The 21,297-nt window shown below is 48.2% G+C and overlaps 5 protein-coding genes across 10 annotated transcripts in view; 3 read left to right on the top strand and 2 right to left on the bottom strand.

Moving 5' to 3' along the window:
* The first annotated feature begins 51 nt into the window (after positions 1-51).
* On the top strand, positions 52-3,008 carry ERR (estrogen-related receptor). 2 transcript variants are annotated; one of them, XM_015186932.2, is made up of 3 exons: positions 52-639; positions 1,261-1,812; positions 1,881-3,008. In XM_015186932.2, exons 2-3 carry the CDS (start codon positions 1,276-1,278, stop codon positions 2,811-2,813), a joined length of 1,470 nt encoding a protein of 489 aa, XP_015042418.2. In that variant the 5' UTR covers positions 52-639; positions 1,261-1,275; the 3' UTR covers positions 2,814-3,008. The 2 variants fall into 2 exon arrangements, with proteins under 2 accessions (XP_015042418.2, XP_001354210.4); XM_001354174.4 differs by lacking the exon at positions 52-639 and adding an exon at positions 673-1,006.
* Positions 3,009-3,256: 248 nt separating this feature from the next.
* On the bottom strand, positions 3,257-5,173 carry Uxs (UDP-xylose synthase). Its single transcript, XM_001354175.4, has 2 exons — positions 4,155-5,173; positions 3,257-3,899 (listed from the first exon to the last, which is right to left on the bottom strand). Exons 1-2 carry the CDS (start codon positions 5,001-5,003, stop codon positions 3,384-3,386), a joined length of 1,365 nt encoding a protein of 454 aa, XP_001354211.3. The 5' UTR covers positions 5,004-5,173; the 3' UTR covers positions 3,257-3,383.
* A 60-nt stretch (positions 5,174-5,233) lies between these two features.
* On the top strand, positions 5,234-7,180 carry Nmt (N-myristoyl transferase). The gene is made up of 2 exons (XM_001354176.3): positions 5,234-5,533; positions 5,689-7,180. The coding sequence occupies exons 1-2, from the start codon at positions 5,332-5,334 to the stop codon at positions 6,897-6,899; spliced, it is 1,413 nt and encodes a 470-aa protein (XP_001354212.2). The 5' UTR covers positions 5,234-5,331; the 3' UTR covers positions 6,900-7,180.
* Positions 7,181-7,859: 679 nt separating this feature from the next.
* RecQ4 (RecQ4 helicase) lies at positions 7,860-13,349 on the top strand. The gene is made up of 8 exons (XM_015186933.2): positions 7,860-7,993; positions 8,106-8,272; positions 8,337-10,782; positions 10,842-11,493; positions 11,554-12,303; positions 12,361-12,536; positions 12,602-12,918; positions 12,983-13,349. Exons 2-8 carry the CDS (start codon positions 8,171-8,173, stop codon positions 13,214-13,216), a joined length of 4,677 nt encoding a protein of 1,558 aa, XP_015042419.2. The 5' UTR covers positions 7,860-7,993; positions 8,106-8,170; the 3' UTR covers positions 13,217-13,349.
* A 1,170-nt stretch (positions 13,350-14,519) lies between these two features.
* The window catches only part of rhea (Talin_middle and talin-RS domain-containing protein rhea), a 33,327-nt gene continuing 26,549 nt past the window's right edge, over positions 14,520-21,297 (bottom strand). For 4 of the 5 annotated variants that reach the window (XM_001354178.4, XM_033385369.1, XM_033385368.1 and 1 more), the window contains 6 exons: positions 21,015-21,205; positions 18,027-18,143; positions 17,437-17,952; positions 16,282-16,953; positions 15,407-16,041; positions 14,520-15,343 (listed from right to left, as the gene is read on the bottom strand). In XM_001354178.4, the coding sequence (XP_001354214.4) occupies positions 15,070-15,343; positions 15,407-16,041; positions 16,282-16,953; positions 17,437-17,952; positions 18,027-18,143; positions 21,015-21,205 (2,405 nt within the window). In that variant the 3' untranslated portion in view covers positions 14,520-15,069. Of the gene's footprint in view, positions 15,344-15,406; positions 16,042-16,281; positions 16,954-17,436; positions 17,953-18,026; positions 18,144-18,446; positions 18,966-21,014; positions 21,206-21,297 lie in introns of those variants that run through there. The other variant, XM_033385370.1, reaches the window with a different exon arrangement.

The raw sequence follows: 21,297 nt of genomic DNA, 5'->3' as shown, positions 1-21,297 counted from the left end.
TAAAGAGAACCCATGGTTGTATTTTACAACTAGTCACCGACAGTGCTGTAAAGTGCGGTGGCGACATCCATCTGCCCATCCCTAGGAGTGTTTCTTCTTCTCACTGCATAAAATTTTTTTTAATCTTTTTAATATGCATATTTTTGTCTGAAATAAAGCAAAAATGAGCAGAAGAAAAACCAGAATTTGGAAATAGTGTGACGTGTGGCTCTGCAAGAGAAGATATCGTGCCTTGTTCGAGAGTGTAATAGCCTAGCATAGAGTAAAATCGATGCCTGATGCTGTCTGCAGCGCACATCTTATTGGGAAGTGCATGTGCAATATTCATAGTTCTACATAAGCAATAACATAAAAATGTCTAGTAGTAAAGGCAGTAACACGAAATTTTAAACCGCGTATAATTAACGGAAAGCTACTTAACCATTTCGAATTGCCCAAGATGCAGACAGACAGATACCAAAAGCAATAACAAAGTGCTCGAACCAAAATAAATACATATACATATACATATGCATATGTACATACAAAGCGATATGTATTGCTGTTGATTTTTTTTTCGTTTATTAGCCATATTCGTGTGTACTTTAAAAACTCTACTTCTGCTGATTACACAAAAGAGATCCTCAACGAATACTTTATGTAAGTATGTAAACAGACACCGTGCGGGCTTTTAATTGTGACGTTTGCTAAGCGTGATAAGGAAATGGTTGGCTTATCTTTCATCTCCAACCTGGCTGCTTCTGGCCCCCATGTCGCCACCTCCTACCCCCCATTGTCTTTGCTTGCGCGCTTTTTTTTACTTTTTCTAATCAGCGTCGGGTCAGCGCTGTGCGTCGTGATTTGTAGTACCGTTAGCTTTAATTTTTGGTACTCCACGCACGGTACCGTTATCACAGTCTGCTGTGTGCGAGCGTGGGCCGTTTTTGTACTTTTCCAGCGTTCGTTGGATGTTCCGTTCTGTTCCGTTCAGTCAGCCCACAGTCCGCGGAAGAGAAACAGAGACCAAGTAGGTTCGCAACCCATTGCACTCTTAATTGCATTTTGCATATGTATGTTTGGATTCGCATGTGTGTGTGCACCTTCCCCTCATTCTGATTAGGCATTGGTGCTGCACAGTGGTTGCAAGTCACGCGAAACACCAATAAAAAGAACATAATCTCGGCATTTCGAGTATCAGTGTAACTGAACCACAGTGCGGCGCGTTTTGTTCATTTATTTTGTAGCGCGATAAATTAAACTATTACCCTCTTAATCCTCCAGCTCCAATTCTCGAATATGTCCGACGGAGTGAGCATCTTACACATCAAGCAGGAGGTAGACACATCCTCGGCCGGAGCAGCCTGCTACAGTCCCACCTCAAAGGCAACGACAGCGCAAAGCAACTCCTGCAACAGCAATAGCGGAATGAAGTCCTCCCCGTCCGTGTCACCAGAGCGTCAGCTGTGCAGCTCAACGACTTCCCTATCCTGCGATCTTCACAACGTTTCGCTGAGTAACGACGGCGACAGCATCAAGGGCGGCGGAGCGGGCAGTGGCAACGGCGGCGGAGGATCGGCTATCAATGCCAGTGCAAATGCTGGATCCGTTCGTGATGAGCTGCGTCGCCTGTGCCTGGTGTGCGGGGATGTGGCGTCTGGATTCCACTATGGTGTCGCCAGCTGCGAGGCCTGCAAGGCCTTCTTCAAGCGCACCATTCAGGGTAACATCGAGTACACGTGTCCAGCGAACAACGAGTGCGAGATAAACAAGCGGCGACGAAAGGCTTGCCAGGCCTGTCGCTTCCAGAAGTGCCTTCTCATGGGTATGCTCAAGGTAACCTTGACGATCCAATTTCTAATCATTCTTTGTTATTAATTATTCACCAATTTGTGCTATCGCAGGAGGGCGTGCGTTTGGATCGGGTGCGCGGAGGGCGGCAAAAGTATCGACGGAATCCCGTCTCGAACTCGTATCAGACCATGCAGCTGCTCTACCAGTCCAACACCACGTCGCTGTGTGATGTAAAGATACTTGAAGTGCTCAATTCCTACGAGCCGGATGCCCTGAGCGTGCAAACGCCATCACAACAGCCGCACACGACCAGTGGCTGCAATGATGAGGCCTCCTCCTCGTCGGGTAGCATTAAGCTAGAGAGCAGTGGCGGCGGTGGCGGCAGTAGCAGTGCGGGCGTCACGTCAAATGGAACATGCATTTTCCAAAACAACAACAACGATCCCAATGAGATACTCAGCGTGCTGAGCGATATCTACGACAAGGAGCTGGTCAGTGTGATTGGCTGGGCCAAACAGATTCCTGGCTTTATAGAGCTCCCCCTCAACGATCAGATGAAGCTGCTGCAGGTTTCATGGGCGGAGATTCTAACACTCCAACTGACGTTCCGATCGTTGCCTTTCAATGGAAAACTGTGCTTCGCTACCGACGTCTGGATGGACGAGCTGTTGGCCAAAGAGTGCGGCTATACGGAGTTCTACTATCACTGCGTTCAGATTGCCCAACGCATGGAGAGGATATCGCCCCGTCGGGAGGAGTACTATTTACTGAAGGCTCTTCTCCTGTCCAACTGTGACATCTTGCTCGACGATCAGAGTTCCCTGCGCGCCTTTCGCGACACCATACTAAATTCACTGAACGATGTTGTCTACCTGCTTCGCCACTCCTCCGCGGTGTCCCATCAACAGCAGCTGCTGCTCATCCTGCCCTCGCTGCGGCAAGCAGACGATATTTTGCGACGCTTTTGGCGCGGCGTGGCACGCGATGAGGTAATTACGATGAAGAAGCTGTTTCTGGAAATGCTCGAACCGCTAGCCAGGTGAAAGAAACAAAAATAGAAGTAGAAGTCTAGTTGATCTAGTTGATAAGTCTGGGTGCAAATATAGTCATAAGATTGGACGTACTCCTTGTATACTAGTGTGCCTAGTGTGTGTTTAAGCCCTAGAGTAAGCATTGTAATTGTACATACAATAGTTAGTAAAGTACTTGTCCGGGTATGATTAGATTGAAAAGAAAAACGATCTTTTTTTAATGGTTTACAACACCCTACTTAAACCTAAAATGGTGAATTTCTAGAACGATGCAAATACCTTCCAAAAAGGAATGCATACAGGGCAAAGGATAGGATTTAGAAAGCCAAGGATTACGCTGCTTCTGTTCCTGTAGCTTCTTAGATCTAATCCCTTTTGTTATGTATGGATTTTGGATCCCCATTCCCCCACCAATCTGATCCAATCCATGAGCTTATGGCTTAAGAGGCTTACAATTAGGGCTATATCGATGGTCATATTTACATTTTTTTGCAGACTAGAGACGTTGCGTTACCAACTCCAATGGTATTTTGGGTTTGGCATACAGGCACACACGAATTTACACTACATATAGGTCTATATTTAGGGGCGACTTCGCTGCAAGTCGGGCGAATCGAAGTACTTGTTGGAGCTCTCTTGGAACCGGTCGCTGCGCGCCAGTTCGTTGCGAAAGTAGGAGATTGTCTGCCGCAGACCCCTTTCGAGCGGAACCTTTGGCTCCCACTTCAGATAGTGTCTGGCCCGCGTAATGTCCGGTTTGCGTCGCTGGGGATCATCCTCCACGGCTTTGGTCTGCTTAATCGGACTCGGTCCGCCCACCAATTGCTTGATGATTTGGGCAAACTCCTCGATGCTCTGCTCCACGGGATTGCCCAGGTTCACCGGCTGAGTGTAGTTGGATGCCATTAGTGCTATCATCCCATCAACCAGATCCGAAACGTACTGGAAGGAGCGCGTCTGCCGGCCATTGCCATAGACAGTGATGGTCTCGTTGCGCAGAGCCTGTAGGATGAAATTGGACACCACACGGCCATCGTTCATGTGCATCCTCGGTCCGTACGTATTGAAGATACGGGCCACGCGAACTTGGACTTTTTCCTGCGGGTAAACAGAAACAACAGATTGGTGAGCGATGGTATAGAAATCTTATATCATGACGAACTGCCCCCATGCGGAACGTGAAACTTTGCACGCCAATTAGTGGCTGGCCGCTGGCTGATTCAGCATTCACAGCATTCCAATTGAAATCGTTTAATGCTTGAGTGCAGATCAAATCAGGAAAATACTGCTTAATTTCTGGATGCGAGCCAGAAATGCAAGTGACGTCGAATCGATTTACGAACATTCACGTACCTGTTTGGCATACGCATAGCTCAGGGTCTCGGAGACACGCTTTCCCTCGTCATAGCAGGCTCGTGGTCCAATTGGATTCACGTGGCCCCAATAAGTCTCCGGCTGCGGATGAACTGTCGGATCGCCGTACACTTCCGAGGTGCTGGCAATCAGAACCTTGGCCATCACTCGCTTCGCTAGGCCCAGTACGTTAATGGTGCCCATGGTGTTTGTCTTGATGGTTTTCACCGGATTATACATGTAGTGCGGTGGGGAGGCCGGCGAGGCCAGGTGATAGATCTCGTCAATTTCAATGAACAGCGGATTAACAATGTCATGGTGGATGAGCTCAAAGTTCTCGTGTCCCAGCCAGTGGGCCACATTGCGCTTGCGACCGGTGAAAAAATTGTCCACCACAATTACTTCGTGACCCTGGATCATCAGATCATCAACGAGATGGGAGCCCACAAAGCCTGCTCCTCCGGTGATGAGGATTCTTTTGCGATTCTTGTAATTAAGGTATTTGACTTTGGGATATTTGCGAGGCGTGCTGGTCTGGAGCGAACGGATTTGCTCCTCTAACTGGGCCAATTGCTCTTTGGTGCGCTGCAGCTCCGCACGCTGCTCTTTGATAAGGGAATTGTGGGCATCGTAGGCGTTCTGCAGGCTTCTTTGTATAGCATCTTCCGTGGGTGGCCACTGGCCCTGCTGCTCCTCCTCAATGGGTCCGGACAGCCGTCCCACCACCCCCACACCACCAGGCATTCCCACGGTGGAGGCACTGATCGCTCTGTACAAGTAGACCACCAGCAGCAAGGAGAACGATGCTGCGGCGACTATTTTTATGCGCTTCTTTGTTGCCGTCATCATCGTGACGATGACGTTTGGCTTGCTTTGTGAGAACTAGACTGCTTCCCAATGCTTATCAACGATTGAAATCGCCACATTGCATTCTTAAACTATAAAACTATATTAACAATTTAGACAATGTTATCAGGCACCGAAACGATATCGATAAATTTGTTACTGAAAGTATTTGCAGGGCTAGGAAATGACTTTCAGCCCCAAAATAAATACCAACTAAGTGTATAAAATACTATTAGTATTTTTGAGTCAGCTGGTTGTAGTTTTTGCGATTCATTGCAATTTTATATTTTGTTAAAATATTTTCACAATCAACAATTAAGAAGTGCAGAACATGCCGAACAACAAGCCAGCCTCATCCGATGTGGACGAAAATGCTGCACAGGACCTTACGCAGGCGGTCAAAGAAGTGACGGCAGCATCGGAGGAAATGTTGGAAAAAGTCATTGCCGGCTTAAAAATGCACGACTCTGAGAACGAGAATGAGGCTTTGGCGCAGGAGACCACAAATGGCGCTACCTCTGCGGCGGCTGCAAGTAAGCTTTACCACTCCCACTCCCACACCGAAAACACAGACCATCCTTAAAATTACAAAAATGAGGTTAGGTTTGGTCAGGAATCATTTTTCGCGGTGGGAGGAGCCTAGCATGCCTATGATATATTAGAATAAATACATCCGATTCCCTTTCAGGCAAGCAGCAGGCCTTACTCCAGGCTGTCTCTGATGTGGTGGCTAGCCGTCAGGCGAAAAAGTTTGCCTTTTGGTCCACACAGCCAGTGACAAAGCTGGATGAGCAAGTGACCACCAATGAGTGTATTGAGCCGAACAAGGAGGTCGCCACAATTCGAGCCGAACCGTACACTTTGCCCGGCGGTTTCAAGTGGGTCACATTGGATCTTAACGACACCAATGACCTGAAGGAACTGTATACTCTGTTGAACGAGAACTATGTTGAGGACGATGACGCCATGTTCCGATTCGACTATCAACCAGAGTTCCTCAAATGGTCGCTGCAGCCACCTGGCTGGAAAAGAGAATGGCATGTCGGTGTGCGCGTTGAGAAGTCCGGCAAGCTTGTGGGTTTCATCTCAGCCATTCCGAGCAAACTCAAGGCCTACGACAAAGTCTTAAAAGTCGTCGACATTAACTTCTTGTGCGTGCACAAGAAATTGCGAAGCAAACGTGTCGCCCCGGTCTTGATACGTGAGATAACGCGACGCGTCAACATTACGGGTATTTTCCAAGCTGCCTATACTGCCGGAGTTGTCTTGCCTACTCCGGTGGCCACCTGTCGGTACTGGCACCGTTCGCTGAATCCCAAGAAACTGGTGGATGTGCGCTTCTCGCACTTGGCTCGCAACATGACCATGCAGCGCACTGTGAAGCTCTACAAACTGCCAGATCAAACTAAGACCAAGGGATATCGTCGCATCACAGCCAAGGATATGGACAAGGCCCATAAGCTGCTCGAGGACTATCTGAAGAAATTCTCACTCTCCCCAGTATTCAGCAAAGAGGAGTTCCGTCACTGGTTCACACCCCGGGAGGGCATCATCGATTGCTTTGTGGTGGCGGATGAGAAGGGCAACATCACCGATCTGACCAGCTACTATTGTCTGCCATCCTCTGTGATGCACCATCCGGTGCACAAGGCTGTCCGGGCCGCATATTCCTTCTACAACGTTTCGACCAAAACCCCTTGGCTGGACCTGATGAACGATGCATTGATATCGGCCCGTAATGTTCAAATGGATGTCTACAACGCCCTAGATCTGATGGAAAACAAAAAGTACTTTACACCATTGAAGTTCGGGGCCGGCGACGGAAACCTGCAATACTATTTGTATAACTGGCGTTGCCCGGCCATGCAGCCGGAGGAAATTGCCCTGATTCTCATGTAAGAAGACTCTACCACTTGCACTTTCTCACACCAGACCAGTCTTTTCTACATTCTCGCCCCGTTCGAATCACGTTGACCAAATTCCCCACATCCCGCCAGCTGTGCTGAAAGTCTAACTTTTCTTTAATCACGTGCGGGCGGGCGCTTCTTTACTTAGCTTTTCTCTACACAGGCGATTTTCCAAGACGAAAAGTTCTTTACAAAAATTTGTTTATGAAAAATGCATTTGGCAATTGCCAGGCTTGAATATTTTGTACGAATAAAAACAACACAAGAATAATATGCGTATTAGTAATAATTTGAATTATGGAATGCATAGCGTACAATTTTTTTGTCAAATATGCTAATAAGTTTATTAATGAGTTTAAATTGTCCCGCTTAATTCTACAGTCTGGCAGCGCTTCACTACAGACCCACTAGAGTATAATAGCATTTAAGTTATATAGTATCAAATCGCACACTGTATTAACGAACAGCAACACAGATATAGCTATTTTGATTATTTTATATTATTTTAATAGACTTAAATTGTCGTTCTTTATACTACAGTCTGGCAGCACTGAAACAGCTGATCGGTCTTGCAGCCCGCGCTGTATTGTATACTGCATGGTCACACTGCTGCTCTCTTGTGCGACGAAAAAATGATTTGGCTTTTCGTCTCCAATTCCGGCAGGAACGGTCTTCCGGCCAAAAATTGAGCAGACGGTATTTTTACGGTATAGCGGTATATAAGATCAATTTTATCTATTTAATTTAATTTTAAAAGGTATATTTGAGAACAATGGTATATATATATATTTTTTTTGTTTTCCAACAATTTCGATTGGCGCTCTTGAGGGCCTAATTGAGAGTTTTTGGCCCTCTCGCCCTCTTCAAATCGGTTAAGGAATATCTAAAACGAGGAATATGCCTAATACAATTTGAATTCGTCAGTATACTTACGGTATATTTTTAAAATGAGACGGTATATTTTCGTATATTTCTGAGGATCGGACGGTATATTTTATCGGCCCCAAAATTTTCGCGCGCTCACCTTCGCTCCTCGCTCCTCGCTCTCCTTTATTGCCCACACTTCACACGTTTTCTTCGCAATTTGTAAGTACTGGCTTTAACCGTAAACCGTAAGCTGAGCGGGGCTTGCTGCTCTAGCTGGAGTGGCAGGCATCTCGCATCTCACTCGCTCTCATTGTATATATGCATTTTGTAGGTGTATTCGTTCTGGACGTGTGGCTGCCGCAGCATTTGTTGATGTTCTAATTTGTATTGTTAACCATGGACGATCCAATCTTTAAGCAAAAATATGAAAAGTACAAGCTGCGCGTCAAGTTATGGGAGAGGGACTTTAAGAAGAAGCATGGCCGTGTGCCCTCCAAGGTGAGATTGAAATTTGAGTGCAGCACGCATAGAATCTGCACTTTGTTTATTTGTTTGCGGACAGTACGACATACGCGAGGCCGGCCAGGACATCCGCGACTCCTACAAGATGTATTACAAGCTCAAGACTTCATTTCTGGAGGAGACCCTCAACGACGTGCTCAGCGAGGATGGGTTCGACGTACTGGAAATGTCGCAGGCAAGTGATCTGGGTGTCACCCTGCTGGACAGCGATATCAGCATGCAGAATGCACCCCAACTACCGATGGATATATCATCTATTGTGAATCAGCAAGCGCAGAGTGGAGGATTCTCCAATCTTGAGGAGTTGCCAAATCCGCAGGCCCTAACCAATCTCGTAAATCGTGATGAAAATCATGTGATAAGGAAATTCGAAGCCGTGGAAGAGCTGCAGCTCAATCAAAATGCCTGGGGCACAGATGTAAGCAAGAAGCAGCAGCCAGAGCCATTGGGCTCTTCAATACCACACGGTTCTGCTCAGCCAAAACAGCAGGCGGCCAGCTTAAAGCCTAGCCTTAGCGCCAAACTATTTCAATCCACACGCGGCTTTGCCAAGCGCAATCCCCGCAAGCCACTCTCACGCTGTTCCTCCAATGTGGGTGCCTCTGTCTCATCTGGTCGGCCAGGGCACGACGATCTCGCCGAAGAGCTGCCCGACTTTGAGACGATTCTCATACGCAAGGCGCAGGAATACAAAGAGAAAGAGTTGGCCATGATTGCCAATCCACATCTTGCCACGGATCAGCCCAAAGATGCCATCAAGACACAGGTGGACGAAGGCTGGCTGCAGAGGAACACTATGGAAAACACTCTTGACGCTGATATGCACAGCCCAGAGCTAGAGCCCAATAACAATGCCGATCATTTGCCCACGAAAGTCAACTACGGCCTGGCGAACATCGATCTGAGCATGCTGAGGCAAAGCAGGAGTTTGGAAGAGCACCAGCAGCAGCCTGAAGTGAAGGCAGAGCCAAAGCAAGTGGCAGACACGGACGTGGTGGCGTTACCATCTGTTGAGCAGGAAGCGGACAGCGATTCCGACTCTGTTGTGGCCGAAAGTGACGAGGAGCCGGAACAGCAGGAGTATCGACAATTAGCCAAGCGACGAAAGGTTGTTCCTGAGGTAGAGCCAGAGGTACACGAAGCAGAAGCAGAAGCAAGCTCGGAACCGATGGAAATGTCCTTACCGGACCCCGAAGAAGAGACCATGCTCAATGACTTCTCTGCGGATGATGAAGAACAAGATGCCACCTACGAGCCGGACGGAGTAAAGAAAGGCAACGTAAAGCGTAAGCAAGCAGCTGGCAAAAGACAAACCACCCAGAAGCCCAAAGCAGAAAAGAAGCCAAAGGCAGAGAAGCAGCTAAAAGCAGAGAAGAAGCCAAAAGCAGAGAAGAAGCCGAAGGCAGAGAAAAAGCCAATGGCTGAGAAGAAGACCAAGTCAAAGAAAGCTCCTCCAGCTGCAGAGTCAGTGCCCGAACAAGAGGAAGAAGAACAGAGCCAGCCCCTGAATCCAGAAGATCTCAAATATATGCTTGCCCTGGAGGCGGGCGATGTAACCTCCGTGCCACGCATCAATCCCCGGGAACTGGAACTGGTAGACGAAACAGCCCAGCGCTATATAAGTACCTTTGCCATGCCCACAATGGCCGGAGGCGGAGGCAACTTCCCAGTGAATGAGAAGCGAGCTGCAGCCAGAAAAAAGCTAGAGGAGCGTGTGGCCTCGGGCAAACTGAACGAGAACTTTGTGACCATCAACATACAGAAAAAGAAATTTGTGAGAGGTAAAAAATCGGTGAATTTTACCAAATACAAGAAGCAGCAATGGAGGCACAAGAAGCACATAGCAGCATTGACTGGCCCCGACATGGACATGGGTGGCTGTGATGGTGGAGTGCTCACCTGCTTCCAGTGCGGTGGCGTCGGACACTTTGCCCAGCAGTGCAAGATGAAGGGCGACAGTCTTCTACCGCTTTCCGCTCAGTTGGAAGAGGATCCCTCGCCGTTTCCCACGCTGGCCGAGGCCCAGGAAATGGCCTCGCAGGGCGCCCTGGTGGCCCACAGTCGCAACATTGAGCGACTGCCCCACGCGGCCAATGCGGCCATTCTACAAATAGACGAGATGGAGGACTCGGATCAGAGTGAGGAGAGCCACAGCGATGGGGAGAGGCAGCCTCGACCAGAGCCAGACTGGTCGAGCGATGATCCGGATATTGATTTTGAGGCCTTAGATGCTGCTGTGGAAGCTTCGCAGGCTGAGGCTCCGATCTCACCCATTAAGACCTACGTGGGGCACAAGATACCCGAAGAGTTCCTCAAACAGGCTGGCCTGGATGGCGCCTCCACTTCGACGACTGGGGGCTCCAGTCGAAGCAAGCATGGAGGAGTGCAGCCACTGTATGATCTTCTGCCCGACGGCAGTGTTCAGGCTGCAACACCAGAGGTACTGGAGGCCCTACACATGTTTGGTCACAGCAACTTTCGTAAAGGTAAGCTATGGTGGAGCAATCAATCATTTCATGCCTATTTCATTGATCATGATTCTTAGGTCAGGATCGTGCCGTTATGCGCACACTCTCTGGACTCTCCTCTTTGGTCACCCTAAGCACTGGCAGTGGCAAGTCGTTGTGCTACCAATTGCCCGCGTATTTGTACAATCGGCAGAGGGGTGCCATCACGCTGGTCATCTCGCCGCTGGTGTCGCTGATGGAGGATCAGGTGACGGGGGTGCCGCAGTTTCTTCGCGCGCACTGCCTGCACACCAACCAGACGCCCCAGCAGCGCATCAAGGTGCAGGAGATGATTGCCAACGGGGAGATTGATATTCTCCTGGTGTCGCCCGAGGCCGTTGTGTCGGGGGAGCGTGCCACAGGGTTTGGGGCCATTCTGCGTAAGCTGCCGCCCATTGCCTTTGCGTGCATCGACGAGGCACATTGCGTGTCCCAGTGGAGCCATAATTTTCGACCCAGCTACCTGATGATCTGCAAGGTCTTGAAGAAGAATCTTGGCGTGCAGACAGTGTTGGGTCTCACAGCGACGGCCACGCTGCCCACGAGGGTGAGCATCATCAATCACTTGGGCATCACGGATGGGGAGCGGGGCATCATTAGTGACACTCCCTTGCCAGATAATCTGGTCCTGTCCGTGTCCAAGGATGAAAATCGCGATGCGGCACTGCTGCAACTGCTCAACAGTGAGAGGTATTCAATCGATTATCCATCATCTAAACACTACGAGCCAACCCTTGGACTTCCTTTCAGATTCGAGTCCTGCCAGTCGATCATCATCTACTGCACGCGTCGTGATGAGTGTGAGCGGATTGCCGGTTTCATACGCACCTGTGTGCAGGATCGCAGGAAACCAGATGGAGCCCAGGAACAGGGGAAGAAGCGCAAGCGTGTGAACTGGCAGGCCGAGCCGTACCATGCGGGAATGCCCGCCTCGCGGCGCCGCACCATCCAGAAGGCCTTTATGGGGAATGAGCTGCGCATTGTGGTGGCCACCATTGCCTTTGGCATGGGCATCAATAAGCCGGACATTCGGGCTGTTATCCACTACAATATGCCGCGCAATTTCGAAAGTTATGTGCAGGAGATCGGACGCGCTGGTCGCGATGGCTTGCATGCCCACTGCCATCTCTTTCTGGACGCGAGGGGCGGCGACCAGGGCGAGCTGCGGCGTCATGTGTACGCCAATTCCATTGATCGCCATGTGATAAGGAAGCTGCTGCAAAAGATCTTTGTACCCTGCAGCTGTGAGAAGCAATTGCCGAAAGGAACAGAACCGCAAGCCGCAGCTATAGAAGCAGACGGAACACGGTACCACATCTGTCCTGGGCATGAGATTGGCTTCTCTGTGGAGAAGACCGTTGAAGCTCTGGACATTCCCGCCGAGAATATATCAACGCTGCTCTGCTACATGGAACTTGAGCCGCGCTGGTGCATAAATGTCCTCAGCTCAGCGTATATCATGGCCAAGGTGATCTCCTACGGCGGCCCAAAGTATTTAAAGTAAGTGTGTGTCAATCTTGAAGTGAAAGAAATCCTCTATATTCTCCCCTTTGGCAGGCATGCTGCCAAAGAGTGTCCGCCACTGGCCATGGCCATTGCCCTGCAGATTAAGGGCAAGACCTTCAAGGATGACTCGAATATCATCGAGTTTTCGGTGACGGATATTGCCGCCGGCATTGGGTGGAACAGCGGTGTGGTCAAGTACCAGCTGAAGGACCTGGAATGGATAAAAGGTAAGAATAACAGTGTGGATTAAATGTGAAAGCTTTCTATCATTCTCTCCCATCCCTTTTGGCAGTTGGTGGATATCCAAAGCGTTCGCCCATCACTGTCAGTTTCTATGATTTGGGCTTCCGCATTAAGGTGCCCGGTGACTTCACCGAAACGGAGATTGATAATGCACTGGATACGCTCTATACGCGCTCCGTCAAGCAGGAGAAGACACAGCTGATTCAGCTGCAGTACGTAGCCCATGGCCTGGCTGCCGTAGCCTACAGTTCGTGTCACCACTGCTGTAGTGCGGACTTTCCCCAGGACCGATGCACACAACTGAAGGCCATTGTGAGGAATTACTTCCTCAACGACTATCCGCAGGATCTTGAACTGGAAATCGAGGTAAGGAAAATGCATATCTTCCTAGGGCAAACTCCTGAATTATTACATACAATATTCATTACAGCCCAGCAATGTGCCGGATGAAAGCATCGTTGATGATGTTCATTCCCTGATCAACATGTACCCCGACAACACATTCACTGGACGAAACATTGCCCGCATATTCCATGGCATCACGAGTCCAAATTACCCGGCCGTCATGTGGGGACGTTGCAAGTTCTGGCGCGCCCACATGAAAGTCGACTTCAATCGTATTCTCCAGTTGGCCAATCAAGAGATTATCAAACGGCGGACTTGAGTCAAAATTTTCATTGTCGGCGCCGAAGCAGACCTTTGTTCCTTTTAAGAATAGTTTGATATGGTTGATCCTGTTCTGTAAGGCTAAGCGGAATTTTTAAGTCTGTTCAAATAAACTAAAATATGTAGAAATACTTGTTGCTTTTTGCCAATCATTATTTATATACCCTTATACATATATATTGATGCAAGCTGGGAATAGAAAACAGAAACGATCGGGAACATTGTGAGCCGCGGTTTTACATTTATACCCAGTTAAGAGAGAGAGAGAGAGAGAGAGTCAGCGCGTTGAAGACGGCTGGCTATATTGATCCGATGTACACCAAATTCTTAAATTTTTTTAAACTAGGCGTCAGAGAAAACGTACGGACTGGCAGACATGGGTCAATCGACTCGGCTATTGATGCTGACCAAGAATATATATACTTCATGGGGTCGGAAACGCTTTCTTCTGGGTGTTACACACATCCATTTACACCAAAAATCGAATATATCTAATGTACTCTTTTTTAGTATCGGGTATAAAAAAAATTTGGTTGGCAATAAGTTGTCTGTCCCTGCAGGACAGAAGCGCACCCCTTGGAGGATCCGAACATAACAAGCCATCGTCATCCTTCGACCTGGCCATCGAAGACAAGGACTTTGACTATGGAAACCATGGGAGGGGCTACGCGGGCTATGCAACTCTAGATAGATCTCGTTGTTGTTAGGTTTAAGAAACAAATCTATTCCACTTTTTTATTTATTTATAATTAGTTAAATTTTGATGAAGAAAACTATTGAAAAACCCCTGGTCCTTGTTACTCCTATCACAGAAACAACAACCACTTTCAATTTGGTGGTACTTTCTGTTTGCCTGGTATCCTAGGTCGGAAAATCCGTCGCGAGTTGAGAGTTTCTGTTGTATAACAATTTTTGTGTTTCAAGAAACGGGAACTCCGTCTTTTCTTGCCGATCCTGGCGTGCCACGGCTTCTTGTGACCACGGAATCAAATCCTTGATTTGATAGTCCTTCTCAAGGATCAAGGATAATTCAAGTTCATTGTTTTCTTTACGTTATATCTCGGCGACACAGAGAGTCCAGAGTCCGATGTTTGATATTGTTAAGATAATGATTTTTATTTTATTAATTTACAAAAAAAATACACAATAAAAAAATACACATATTTTATGCCACTGCATACACGACTCGCACATGTACGTATATACAAGGGGAAATCAAAAAAATATGATTACAACGAATAGAATTCACAACTGCAGAACACAGAAAGTGGCTTGCATGGATCTTTCACGACTACATATTGTATTTTTAGTGCTCCATTGGGTTGAAGAACACGCGGCTTTTCCTTACGTCAGGCAGTAAAAGAAACCATGTTTAGTGCACAGTAATAAATTGCATTGAAATAACAACAAAGTGTAGAACAGAACCAAAGTTGTAAATATTACGGGCTATATTAAGGGTTAGATGTGGTTTCGTTTTGAATTTTGAACATGTTTTGCCTGAACTCATTTGAACTGACCTAATTTCGTTTGCATTATCGTATATATTGGCAATTAATTGGCAGATAAACACGTTGACAACAGATGCCCGAAGGTATACATAGAAAGTCAAATAGTCGGATAGCGATATTAAAGTGTTAATATTAGGCCGATTATATATGGTATGGGTAGATAGTGCATAGATGTAGTTTCGCTAGTGGCTAAATACAATTAAAATTACATTATTCCTATTAGTATGTGTATGTGGATGTAAATGTTAAAAGCACTTTTGGCAAACAATGACATGGCGCCAGGCGAGAAAACATTTACTTAAGCAACTACTAGAACACTGCACGGAACACGGGCCCTGCCAACTCATTCCAATCGAAAACTGTGCTTCTCCGTCTTCGTCTCAGAGCGGGATTCCGTTGTTGTTGTGAACGATTTGCGCTCCATCACGCGCTGTGTCATCGAGGTGAGTCGCTCCGAGCCTTGGTCGACAATGCTGATCTTGCCGCCATCTGTGTTGAGCGTCATCTGGGAGAAGCTCGATTCTAGGGGCTTCACCAGCGCCTGCTGTTGTTGTTGTTCGCTGCTGCTGGTGGTGTTGTTGCTGTTGGCCGACTTATCAAAGTTGCGCGTCTCGTATCTAGCAGTACAGTAAACCAGGATTAGTATAGGTATTGAGGATATTATCCCGCTTAGGACCTACCTTGACGTGTAACCCTCGTAGCTCTGACCGGGATAGCCATTTCCGCCCGTTAGCTGTACCACGCCGCCCTGGCCAAAGGTTTTGTCATGCAGGTCCTGCACGCATGCCTCCAGATTGCGATTCACTTGCGGTTTCTGTGGCACAGCCGGAGGAGCCGGAGCCGCAGCCGGAGCAGGAGCAGCAGCGGAGGAGGATGAGTTTTGCGTTTTAGTGCTGGACGATTCAAAGCTATGCTGGTAGTTGGCATTAGTGGGTGTGAGGCCGACGCCAGTGGGTGCGGATGATAGGCCGTTGCTGCCGCCAGGACTGCCTGGGTAGGGGCGCGGCACTGCATTGGCTGTTAGCTTGGGATTAGGGCGGAAGCTGTGACCCGAAGTGGCGGTTTGCATGTTAGAAATGGTCGTCGACAGCGGCGGCGGTGGTGGTGGAAAGTCTCCAATGGTATCGTGATCGTCCATTCCCGGGTAGTTGGCGGGCGGCGGAGACACGGCTCCCGGATGGTGGAAGTGCTGCGGCTGCGGACTGGCATAGTTGTAATGATGCTTCTGCTGACTGCTGCTGCCGCCGCCGCCAGAGAAGTAGCTCGGCGAACTGGGAATCTCCCCAGACGCATAGTAGCCGCTGCGACCCAGAGTCTGTTAGGGTTACGGGTTAGAGGAGAGAGAGAAAGAGAGAAATACGGTTGGTTAAATAGGTTACGTGTTAGATTTTCGACCAATTAGAGCCCCACGCCACCGACTACTAATTAGAAATAAACATAAATTGTGCCTCAATTTCGTCATCAATCTCAATGCCAATCTTAATCACTGGTGCAGTCATCAATCAACTAAAAACAAAGTCTAACATGGTTGTAGGTAATGGAGCTTTTGTCATACATTGTTCTGGCTCTTGTTGAGCGTCCCGTAGGCGTACTCCGTGTCACTCTCGTCGGTGGTGAAGCCTTGGGGATTCTTGGCGTATCGTTGCGCCTGTCGGACATGCTTCAGCCGCTGGCGCGCCTCCTCCAGCTCCTTCTCCTTGCGCAGAACGGCGGAGCGGGCGTTGATCTCCTGCGCCATGCCATCCACCATCGATGTGTTGATCTTCAGCGAGTGCTCCTCCTCCGCCTCCAGGCCCTGTTGGGCGGCATGCACCAGGTTGTCGGTGGACTTGATGACCGCATTGCCAGCCGCCTGCAGACGGCGTCCGGCCTCCGAATTGGGATTGGACTTCACCTTGCAGGCAATCAGCAGTTGGGCCGTGGAGGCAGCCACCTGCTTTGCCGTGGATATGAGCATCTCCTCGGTGCCCACACCGCGCACCAGATTTTGGGCGGCCTCTACCAAACTGTGTGTGGCAGCAGCCACCAGACGAGCGGCCGAGATGAGACCCTCCGACCACTGGCCATCGTCGGAGCTGGTGAGTGGACGGCGCGCCACTTTGCCCTGGTCAATCAGCTCACGCTGGGCAGCATTCGCTGCCCGCACCAAGGCCGCGGAGGCAGCCATGATGCCCTTGGCAGCCTCCAGGATCATCTCATCGAACTTCATGTTCTCGTCCAGTTCGATCTGTCGGGGTAGAAGAGAAGCCAACGATGGGAAGATTAATGTTTGTGCTCTCATGACGAAGGGTAACAAAGGGTAAGGTCATAATATCAAACACCATTTTTTAGTTGGGGGTTTAGTTCAGGCCTCGGGGGCTTGGGAGCTTGGGGGTTTGGGGGTTTAGTAGATTTCCGGGTATCACAGTAATAATATGTTTGATTCCTGGGTGAACTCTTGAATGTAACAACCAAGAATATCAAACATATCTCACTGGAATCCCCAATTAGTTCGTTGGGTTGGTTTGTGGGCAGATGAGAGTTAGGGTTAACTAGTTAAGAGTTACGTTTCGGGATAAATCAAGCACCGCTTAAACACTAGAATGAGTTTCGATCGTTAGTTTTTCACATTCACCGTACATTAACATTAACATTAACATGAGCATTAACGTTATTACAAATAATATTATTATATTTCGAATTGGTATTCCATTAAGGGAGAACCACCCACCTTCACATCGGCCTGTCGACGTGGTCGCAGCGAGGCCAACTTCTTGGCCGCAGCATCGATGGAGGCGGCGGCACCCAACAGCTCGTTCTCGGCTATGACTGTGGGGTCTTCGGGATCGATCCAGTCGGAGCCCTTCAACAGCCTGGCCATGGCCACCAGATCTGTGACGCACTTAGCCACGCGTCGCGATAAGTGCATGCGATCGTCGGCACTGCAATTGTGGAGGATGCCGTTCAGCAGATCCCTGTACGACTCGCCCACAGATGTGCCCGCCTCGAGCGTGCGGACACGCAACTCCTCCGTCTCGGCACAGTTCCAGGCCACGGAGCGACATACAATCAGCATGTCGGAGATGGCCCGTCTGCCCAGATTGGCTGCGGACACAATGTCCGCCTGCAGATTGGAAGCTCCAGCAGCCACAGCCTTGGCAGTGGCGGCCGTCACGTTCATGGTCACACGAATTAGATCCTCGGGTCCCACCTGGGTGCTGCCCACTGGCGGGGGTGCTTGCATGGCCTGCAGACAGGACAGGAGACAGAAAAGTGAGAAGCTGTTTCATGGGCAAGTGGGAAATTCGCCGCTAAACTTACGCGTATCTCCTGGGAAATGGCCTCGACGGTGGCCTCCATGGCACGTGTGCCGCGCGTGTGCTCATCCTCCACAGCCTTGACGGTCTTCAGCAGCGAGGAAACGTTCAACACCATCACCTAATTGGATTTCGAGTGTAAGTTCGAGTAAAATGTTTGTGATTAATGTTTTTGGTTAATTAACAGATGGGGGAAGTGGTCAAGAGAGACAGAGATAGTTGTTCTACTTATGTATAAATATGGCAGGACTACGAGCTACTCTCTAACAATGATCTACTGCAGTACAATACTACAATAAACTACTACGATGGCTTTGGCACTATTACAAATCAAATAATCAATTAATCAATCAATCAATCAATAAATCAATAGAAATACAAATTAAAATATACGAGTAATACGCGTTATACGAGTAATAGTATGTTTAAATGATGTTCCAATAGTTGTTTTATTTGAATTCGAATAAGAAGTAAGAATTATTTGACATTTGATTGGGGTAAATGGGAACTTTTAGGCGCTAGATAGGGCCACTCCAGGGGCAGAACTTTTGCACTCTATTCTACTCCCCTATGTCCTGGAGGCAACTGTACCTCGTTCATCTAGAGCACTGTACCCTTTTGCAGTGTTGTACAATGTTAGAGTACAATACTCCTGCCTAGCACTTAAAAGTTCTCTTACAATTTGAAGTGTGTTGCTCGTGTGTGAAAATAATGTTTCATTTGTGCAATGGATTAAGAATTAATGTTATATTTCCCGCCTTTTCAGACCAAGCGACCCCCGTCCCGTGCGTCTCTAAATGACCTCCATTGCCGCCTGCTGATGTGGGGACTGCTGCTGCTGCGCCTGCTGCTGATGATGGGGGGGTCGCATGTCGCGTGTGGATGGGTTAGTGTCTGAATGACTCGTGGGGGCAGCGGCTGACTGGCAAACATCTTGAAGCGTCTGCTCGGAGTGCGTGATTGTACATATACAGATGCATATAACGAGTATATGGATATGGATGGACGATTTTTGTTGTGTTTGGTTTGGTTTGGTTTGGTTTTATATCGGATTTGATTTGATTTGTTTTTATTTCCACAGCGAGCGCAGCGCATGAAGAGAAGGAGGAGCGTGTGGAGCGGTTTTGAATTCGATTTTTGCAATTGCATTTTTGTACAGATCATGAGATTTTTTTGTTTTTGTTTTGTTTTTTTTTTGTTTATTGTTTTTTGTTTTTTGTGGGGAAAAAAGAAGAGCAGAGACGTCGAAGGCACAACGAATTAGCAAAATGAAACAAAATACAACAATTTATGGATGTTCGTTTTGTACAGAATGTGGGAAGTGTGTGAGAGGTGGAAGGTGTCCAGGAAATGGTGGGTGGCATTGAATTGGATCGGATTGTGGGGGGTGGTTGGGTTTGGGTTGCGGGTTGTGGGGTTGGTGGTGGGTGGTTGGAAGAGCGCAGCGTATCCATGCAGAAGAGCCGGTGGCAAAGAGCACAGCGTAGAGTAGAGTAGAGCAGAGCAGAGCAGACCAGGGTTGCAAGTGTTAGGGCCGACAGGAGTGAGGCACAAGGGTGAGACACAAGGATTCCGTGTCGCCCGCTGCTTTTGTTGCATCTGCCTCATGCTGTAGCTAGACAAGAGAGGCAATGCGTTTGTGTGCGTGTGTGTGTGTGTGTGTTAAACATTGATACAACATTAATAACATTCAAGAAACAGCGACAGAGAGCAGCAAAGGCTTTAGTCCTGGAAGGTGAGATATGGTAAGGACCAGAGCTGAGACCATCTAGCATCTAGCATCTGGCATCTAGCAGGGTTAAACGGGTAGGCACGGTAGCAGCAGCAGAACAGTAACAAAAGTAACAGTAAAAGTGGAAGTAGAAGGCAGTGGCAGTGGCAGTGGGAGAACAGCAAATCAGGAACAGGAATCAACTGCAGGCGACTGATCCACCCGTTTGTGTGCCGCTCTTTTCTGGTCAGTCACAGCAGCGGCAGGCAACAGCAACAGCGAAAGGAACACTTTTTACTGCTTACTATATGCAATATAATTTATACGATGTGTACACACTTATTTATGCTCAGGCGTGGGGGGAGGATTATACACGGGATTGATGGTGAGGCAGCAGGAAGCAGCAGAGCGGGATTTACTCAATTAAGAACAAGTACAAGTATATTGGTTTTTTCCATGGTATACAGAAAGATATATGTGTGCCAAAGCCATTTTGATGTTGGAGTTTCAATGTGCCACAAAACAACATTTATGTATGCTTTTGTTTAAATAAATTAAATTAAATATTTTGCATAGAAGAAATACATAGGAATATTTGTATAACAGTAAAAGATGGTCTATATTTTGTGTGAGGAATTCGGGGCCTCCCTTTTGATAGCGCAATCTTCTCCTAGCAGTGTGACCCCTATTCAGAAAAGATGTGGAAGCACCTTTAGCAGTGTGACCAGTGTGCGTGTGTGGCCACAGTATTAATTCTCATAAGCTGTTTCCACCTCCTAACTGTATTGAGTCTCTTTTTAAATAGATTATAAACACTCCTTACAGTGTGCGCCGAGGGCGTACCCGGGATCTCGCGAAGGGTACCCCCTTGGGTACGAGCTTGGTGTGGACCTCCAATAGTATAACTAGTCCTAACAGTATTTACAGTGTTACAGAAACAGGTGCGTACACTCCCAACAGTGTTCACAGCCCTGTAAAGGCACAATTAAAACTGCCTGAACACAAACGGTCTGACCCCTCCACCCAAAAGTAACAGAAACACAAACCATAACCTCATTTCGGGTCAGTTACAACTTGCTTGTCGGGTGGTGAGTGGGGGAGAGTATGAAACGAGTATCAAAAAACAATACATACTAAAATGTACTAAAAGCCACAACAACGAAAGCTTTTTAGCAAGAGATTAAAGTAAAGACTACGGTAATAAGAGTAAGAGAGAGTAAAAGAGTAAAAGAGAGAGAGAGAGAGACAGGGGATAGGATAGTACAAGCTGGATGGACTTACCCTAGCGCTCTCCTTGAGATCCTGCATGGAGGGATCACTGATGGACTTGCCCGATGCCAGTTTGGTGCAGTTGATCAAGTCCCCGAGGGCAGAGGCCACATCTTTGACGGCATTGATTACCATTACCTGGGAATCGGGCTGGGAAGAGCCCAAAGAGCAGGCGCCACGCTTCACGGCTTCCGCCAGTTGGGCTGCACAGGACAGAGAGAGATAGAGACAGAGACACAGACACAGAATGAAAGAGAGAGAGAAAGGAAGAGTTAGTGGAAATCGTATACAGTGG

Source organism: Drosophila pseudoobscura, chromosome X (genome assembly GCF_009870125.1).
Source record: "Drosophila pseudoobscura strain MV-25-SWS-2005 chromosome X, UCI_Dpse_MV25, whole genome shotgun sequence".
NCBI classification, from domain to species: Eukaryota; Metazoa; Arthropoda; class Insecta; order Diptera; family Drosophilidae; genus Drosophila; species Drosophila pseudoobscura.
Note: the sequence above shows the minus strand (reverse complement) of the source record. Positions and strands in the feature narration are given on the sequence as shown.

What these genes read in the sequence shown, in the direction of transcription:
- ERR (XM_001354174.4), top strand. Translation starts at nt 704, where the DNA reads ATGGTTGGCTTATCTTTCATCTCCAACCTGGCTGCTTCTGGCCCCCAT. An exon ending in GGAAGAGAAACAGAGACCAA is followed by an intron (nt 1,007 to 1,260) that starts GTAGGTTCGCAA and finishes TTAATCCTCCAG; the next exon opens with CTCCAATTCTCGAATATGTC. An exon ending in TTCTCATGGGTATGCTCAAG is followed by an intron (nt 1,813 to 1,880) that starts GTAACCTTGACG and finishes GTGCTATCGCAG; the next exon opens with GAGGGCGTGCGTTTGGATCG.
- Uxs (XM_001354175.4), bottom strand. Translation starts at nt 5,003, where the DNA reads ATGATGACGGCAACAAAGAAGCGCATAAAAATAGTCGCCGCAGCATCG. An exon ending in GCTATGCGTATGCCAAACAG is followed by an intron (nt 3,900 to 4,154) that starts GTACGTGAATGT and finishes GTTTACCCGCAG; the next exon opens with GAAAAAGTCCAAGTTCGCGT.
- Nmt (XM_001354176.3), top strand. Translation starts at nt 5,332, where the DNA reads ATGCCGAACAACAAGCCAGCCTCATCCGATGTGGACGAAAATGCTGCA. An exon ending in TACCTCTGCGGCGGCTGCAA is followed by an intron (nt 5,534 to 5,688) that starts GTAAGCTTTACC and finishes ATTCCCTTTCAG; the next exon opens with GCAAGCAGCAGGCCTTACTC.
- RecQ4 (XM_015186933.2), top strand. Translation starts at nt 8,171, where the DNA reads ATGGACGATCCAATCTTTAAGCAAAAATATGAAAAGTACAAGCTGCGC. An exon ending in ATGGCCGTGTGCCCTCCAAG is followed by an intron (nt 8,273 to 8,336) that starts GTGAGATTGAAA and finishes GTTTGCGGACAG; the next exon opens with TACGACATACGCGAGGCCGG. An exon ending in GGACCTGGAATGGATAAAAG is followed by an intron (nt 12,537 to 12,601) that starts GTAAGAATAACA and finishes CCCTTTTGGCAG; the next exon opens with TTGGTGGATATCCAAAGCGT.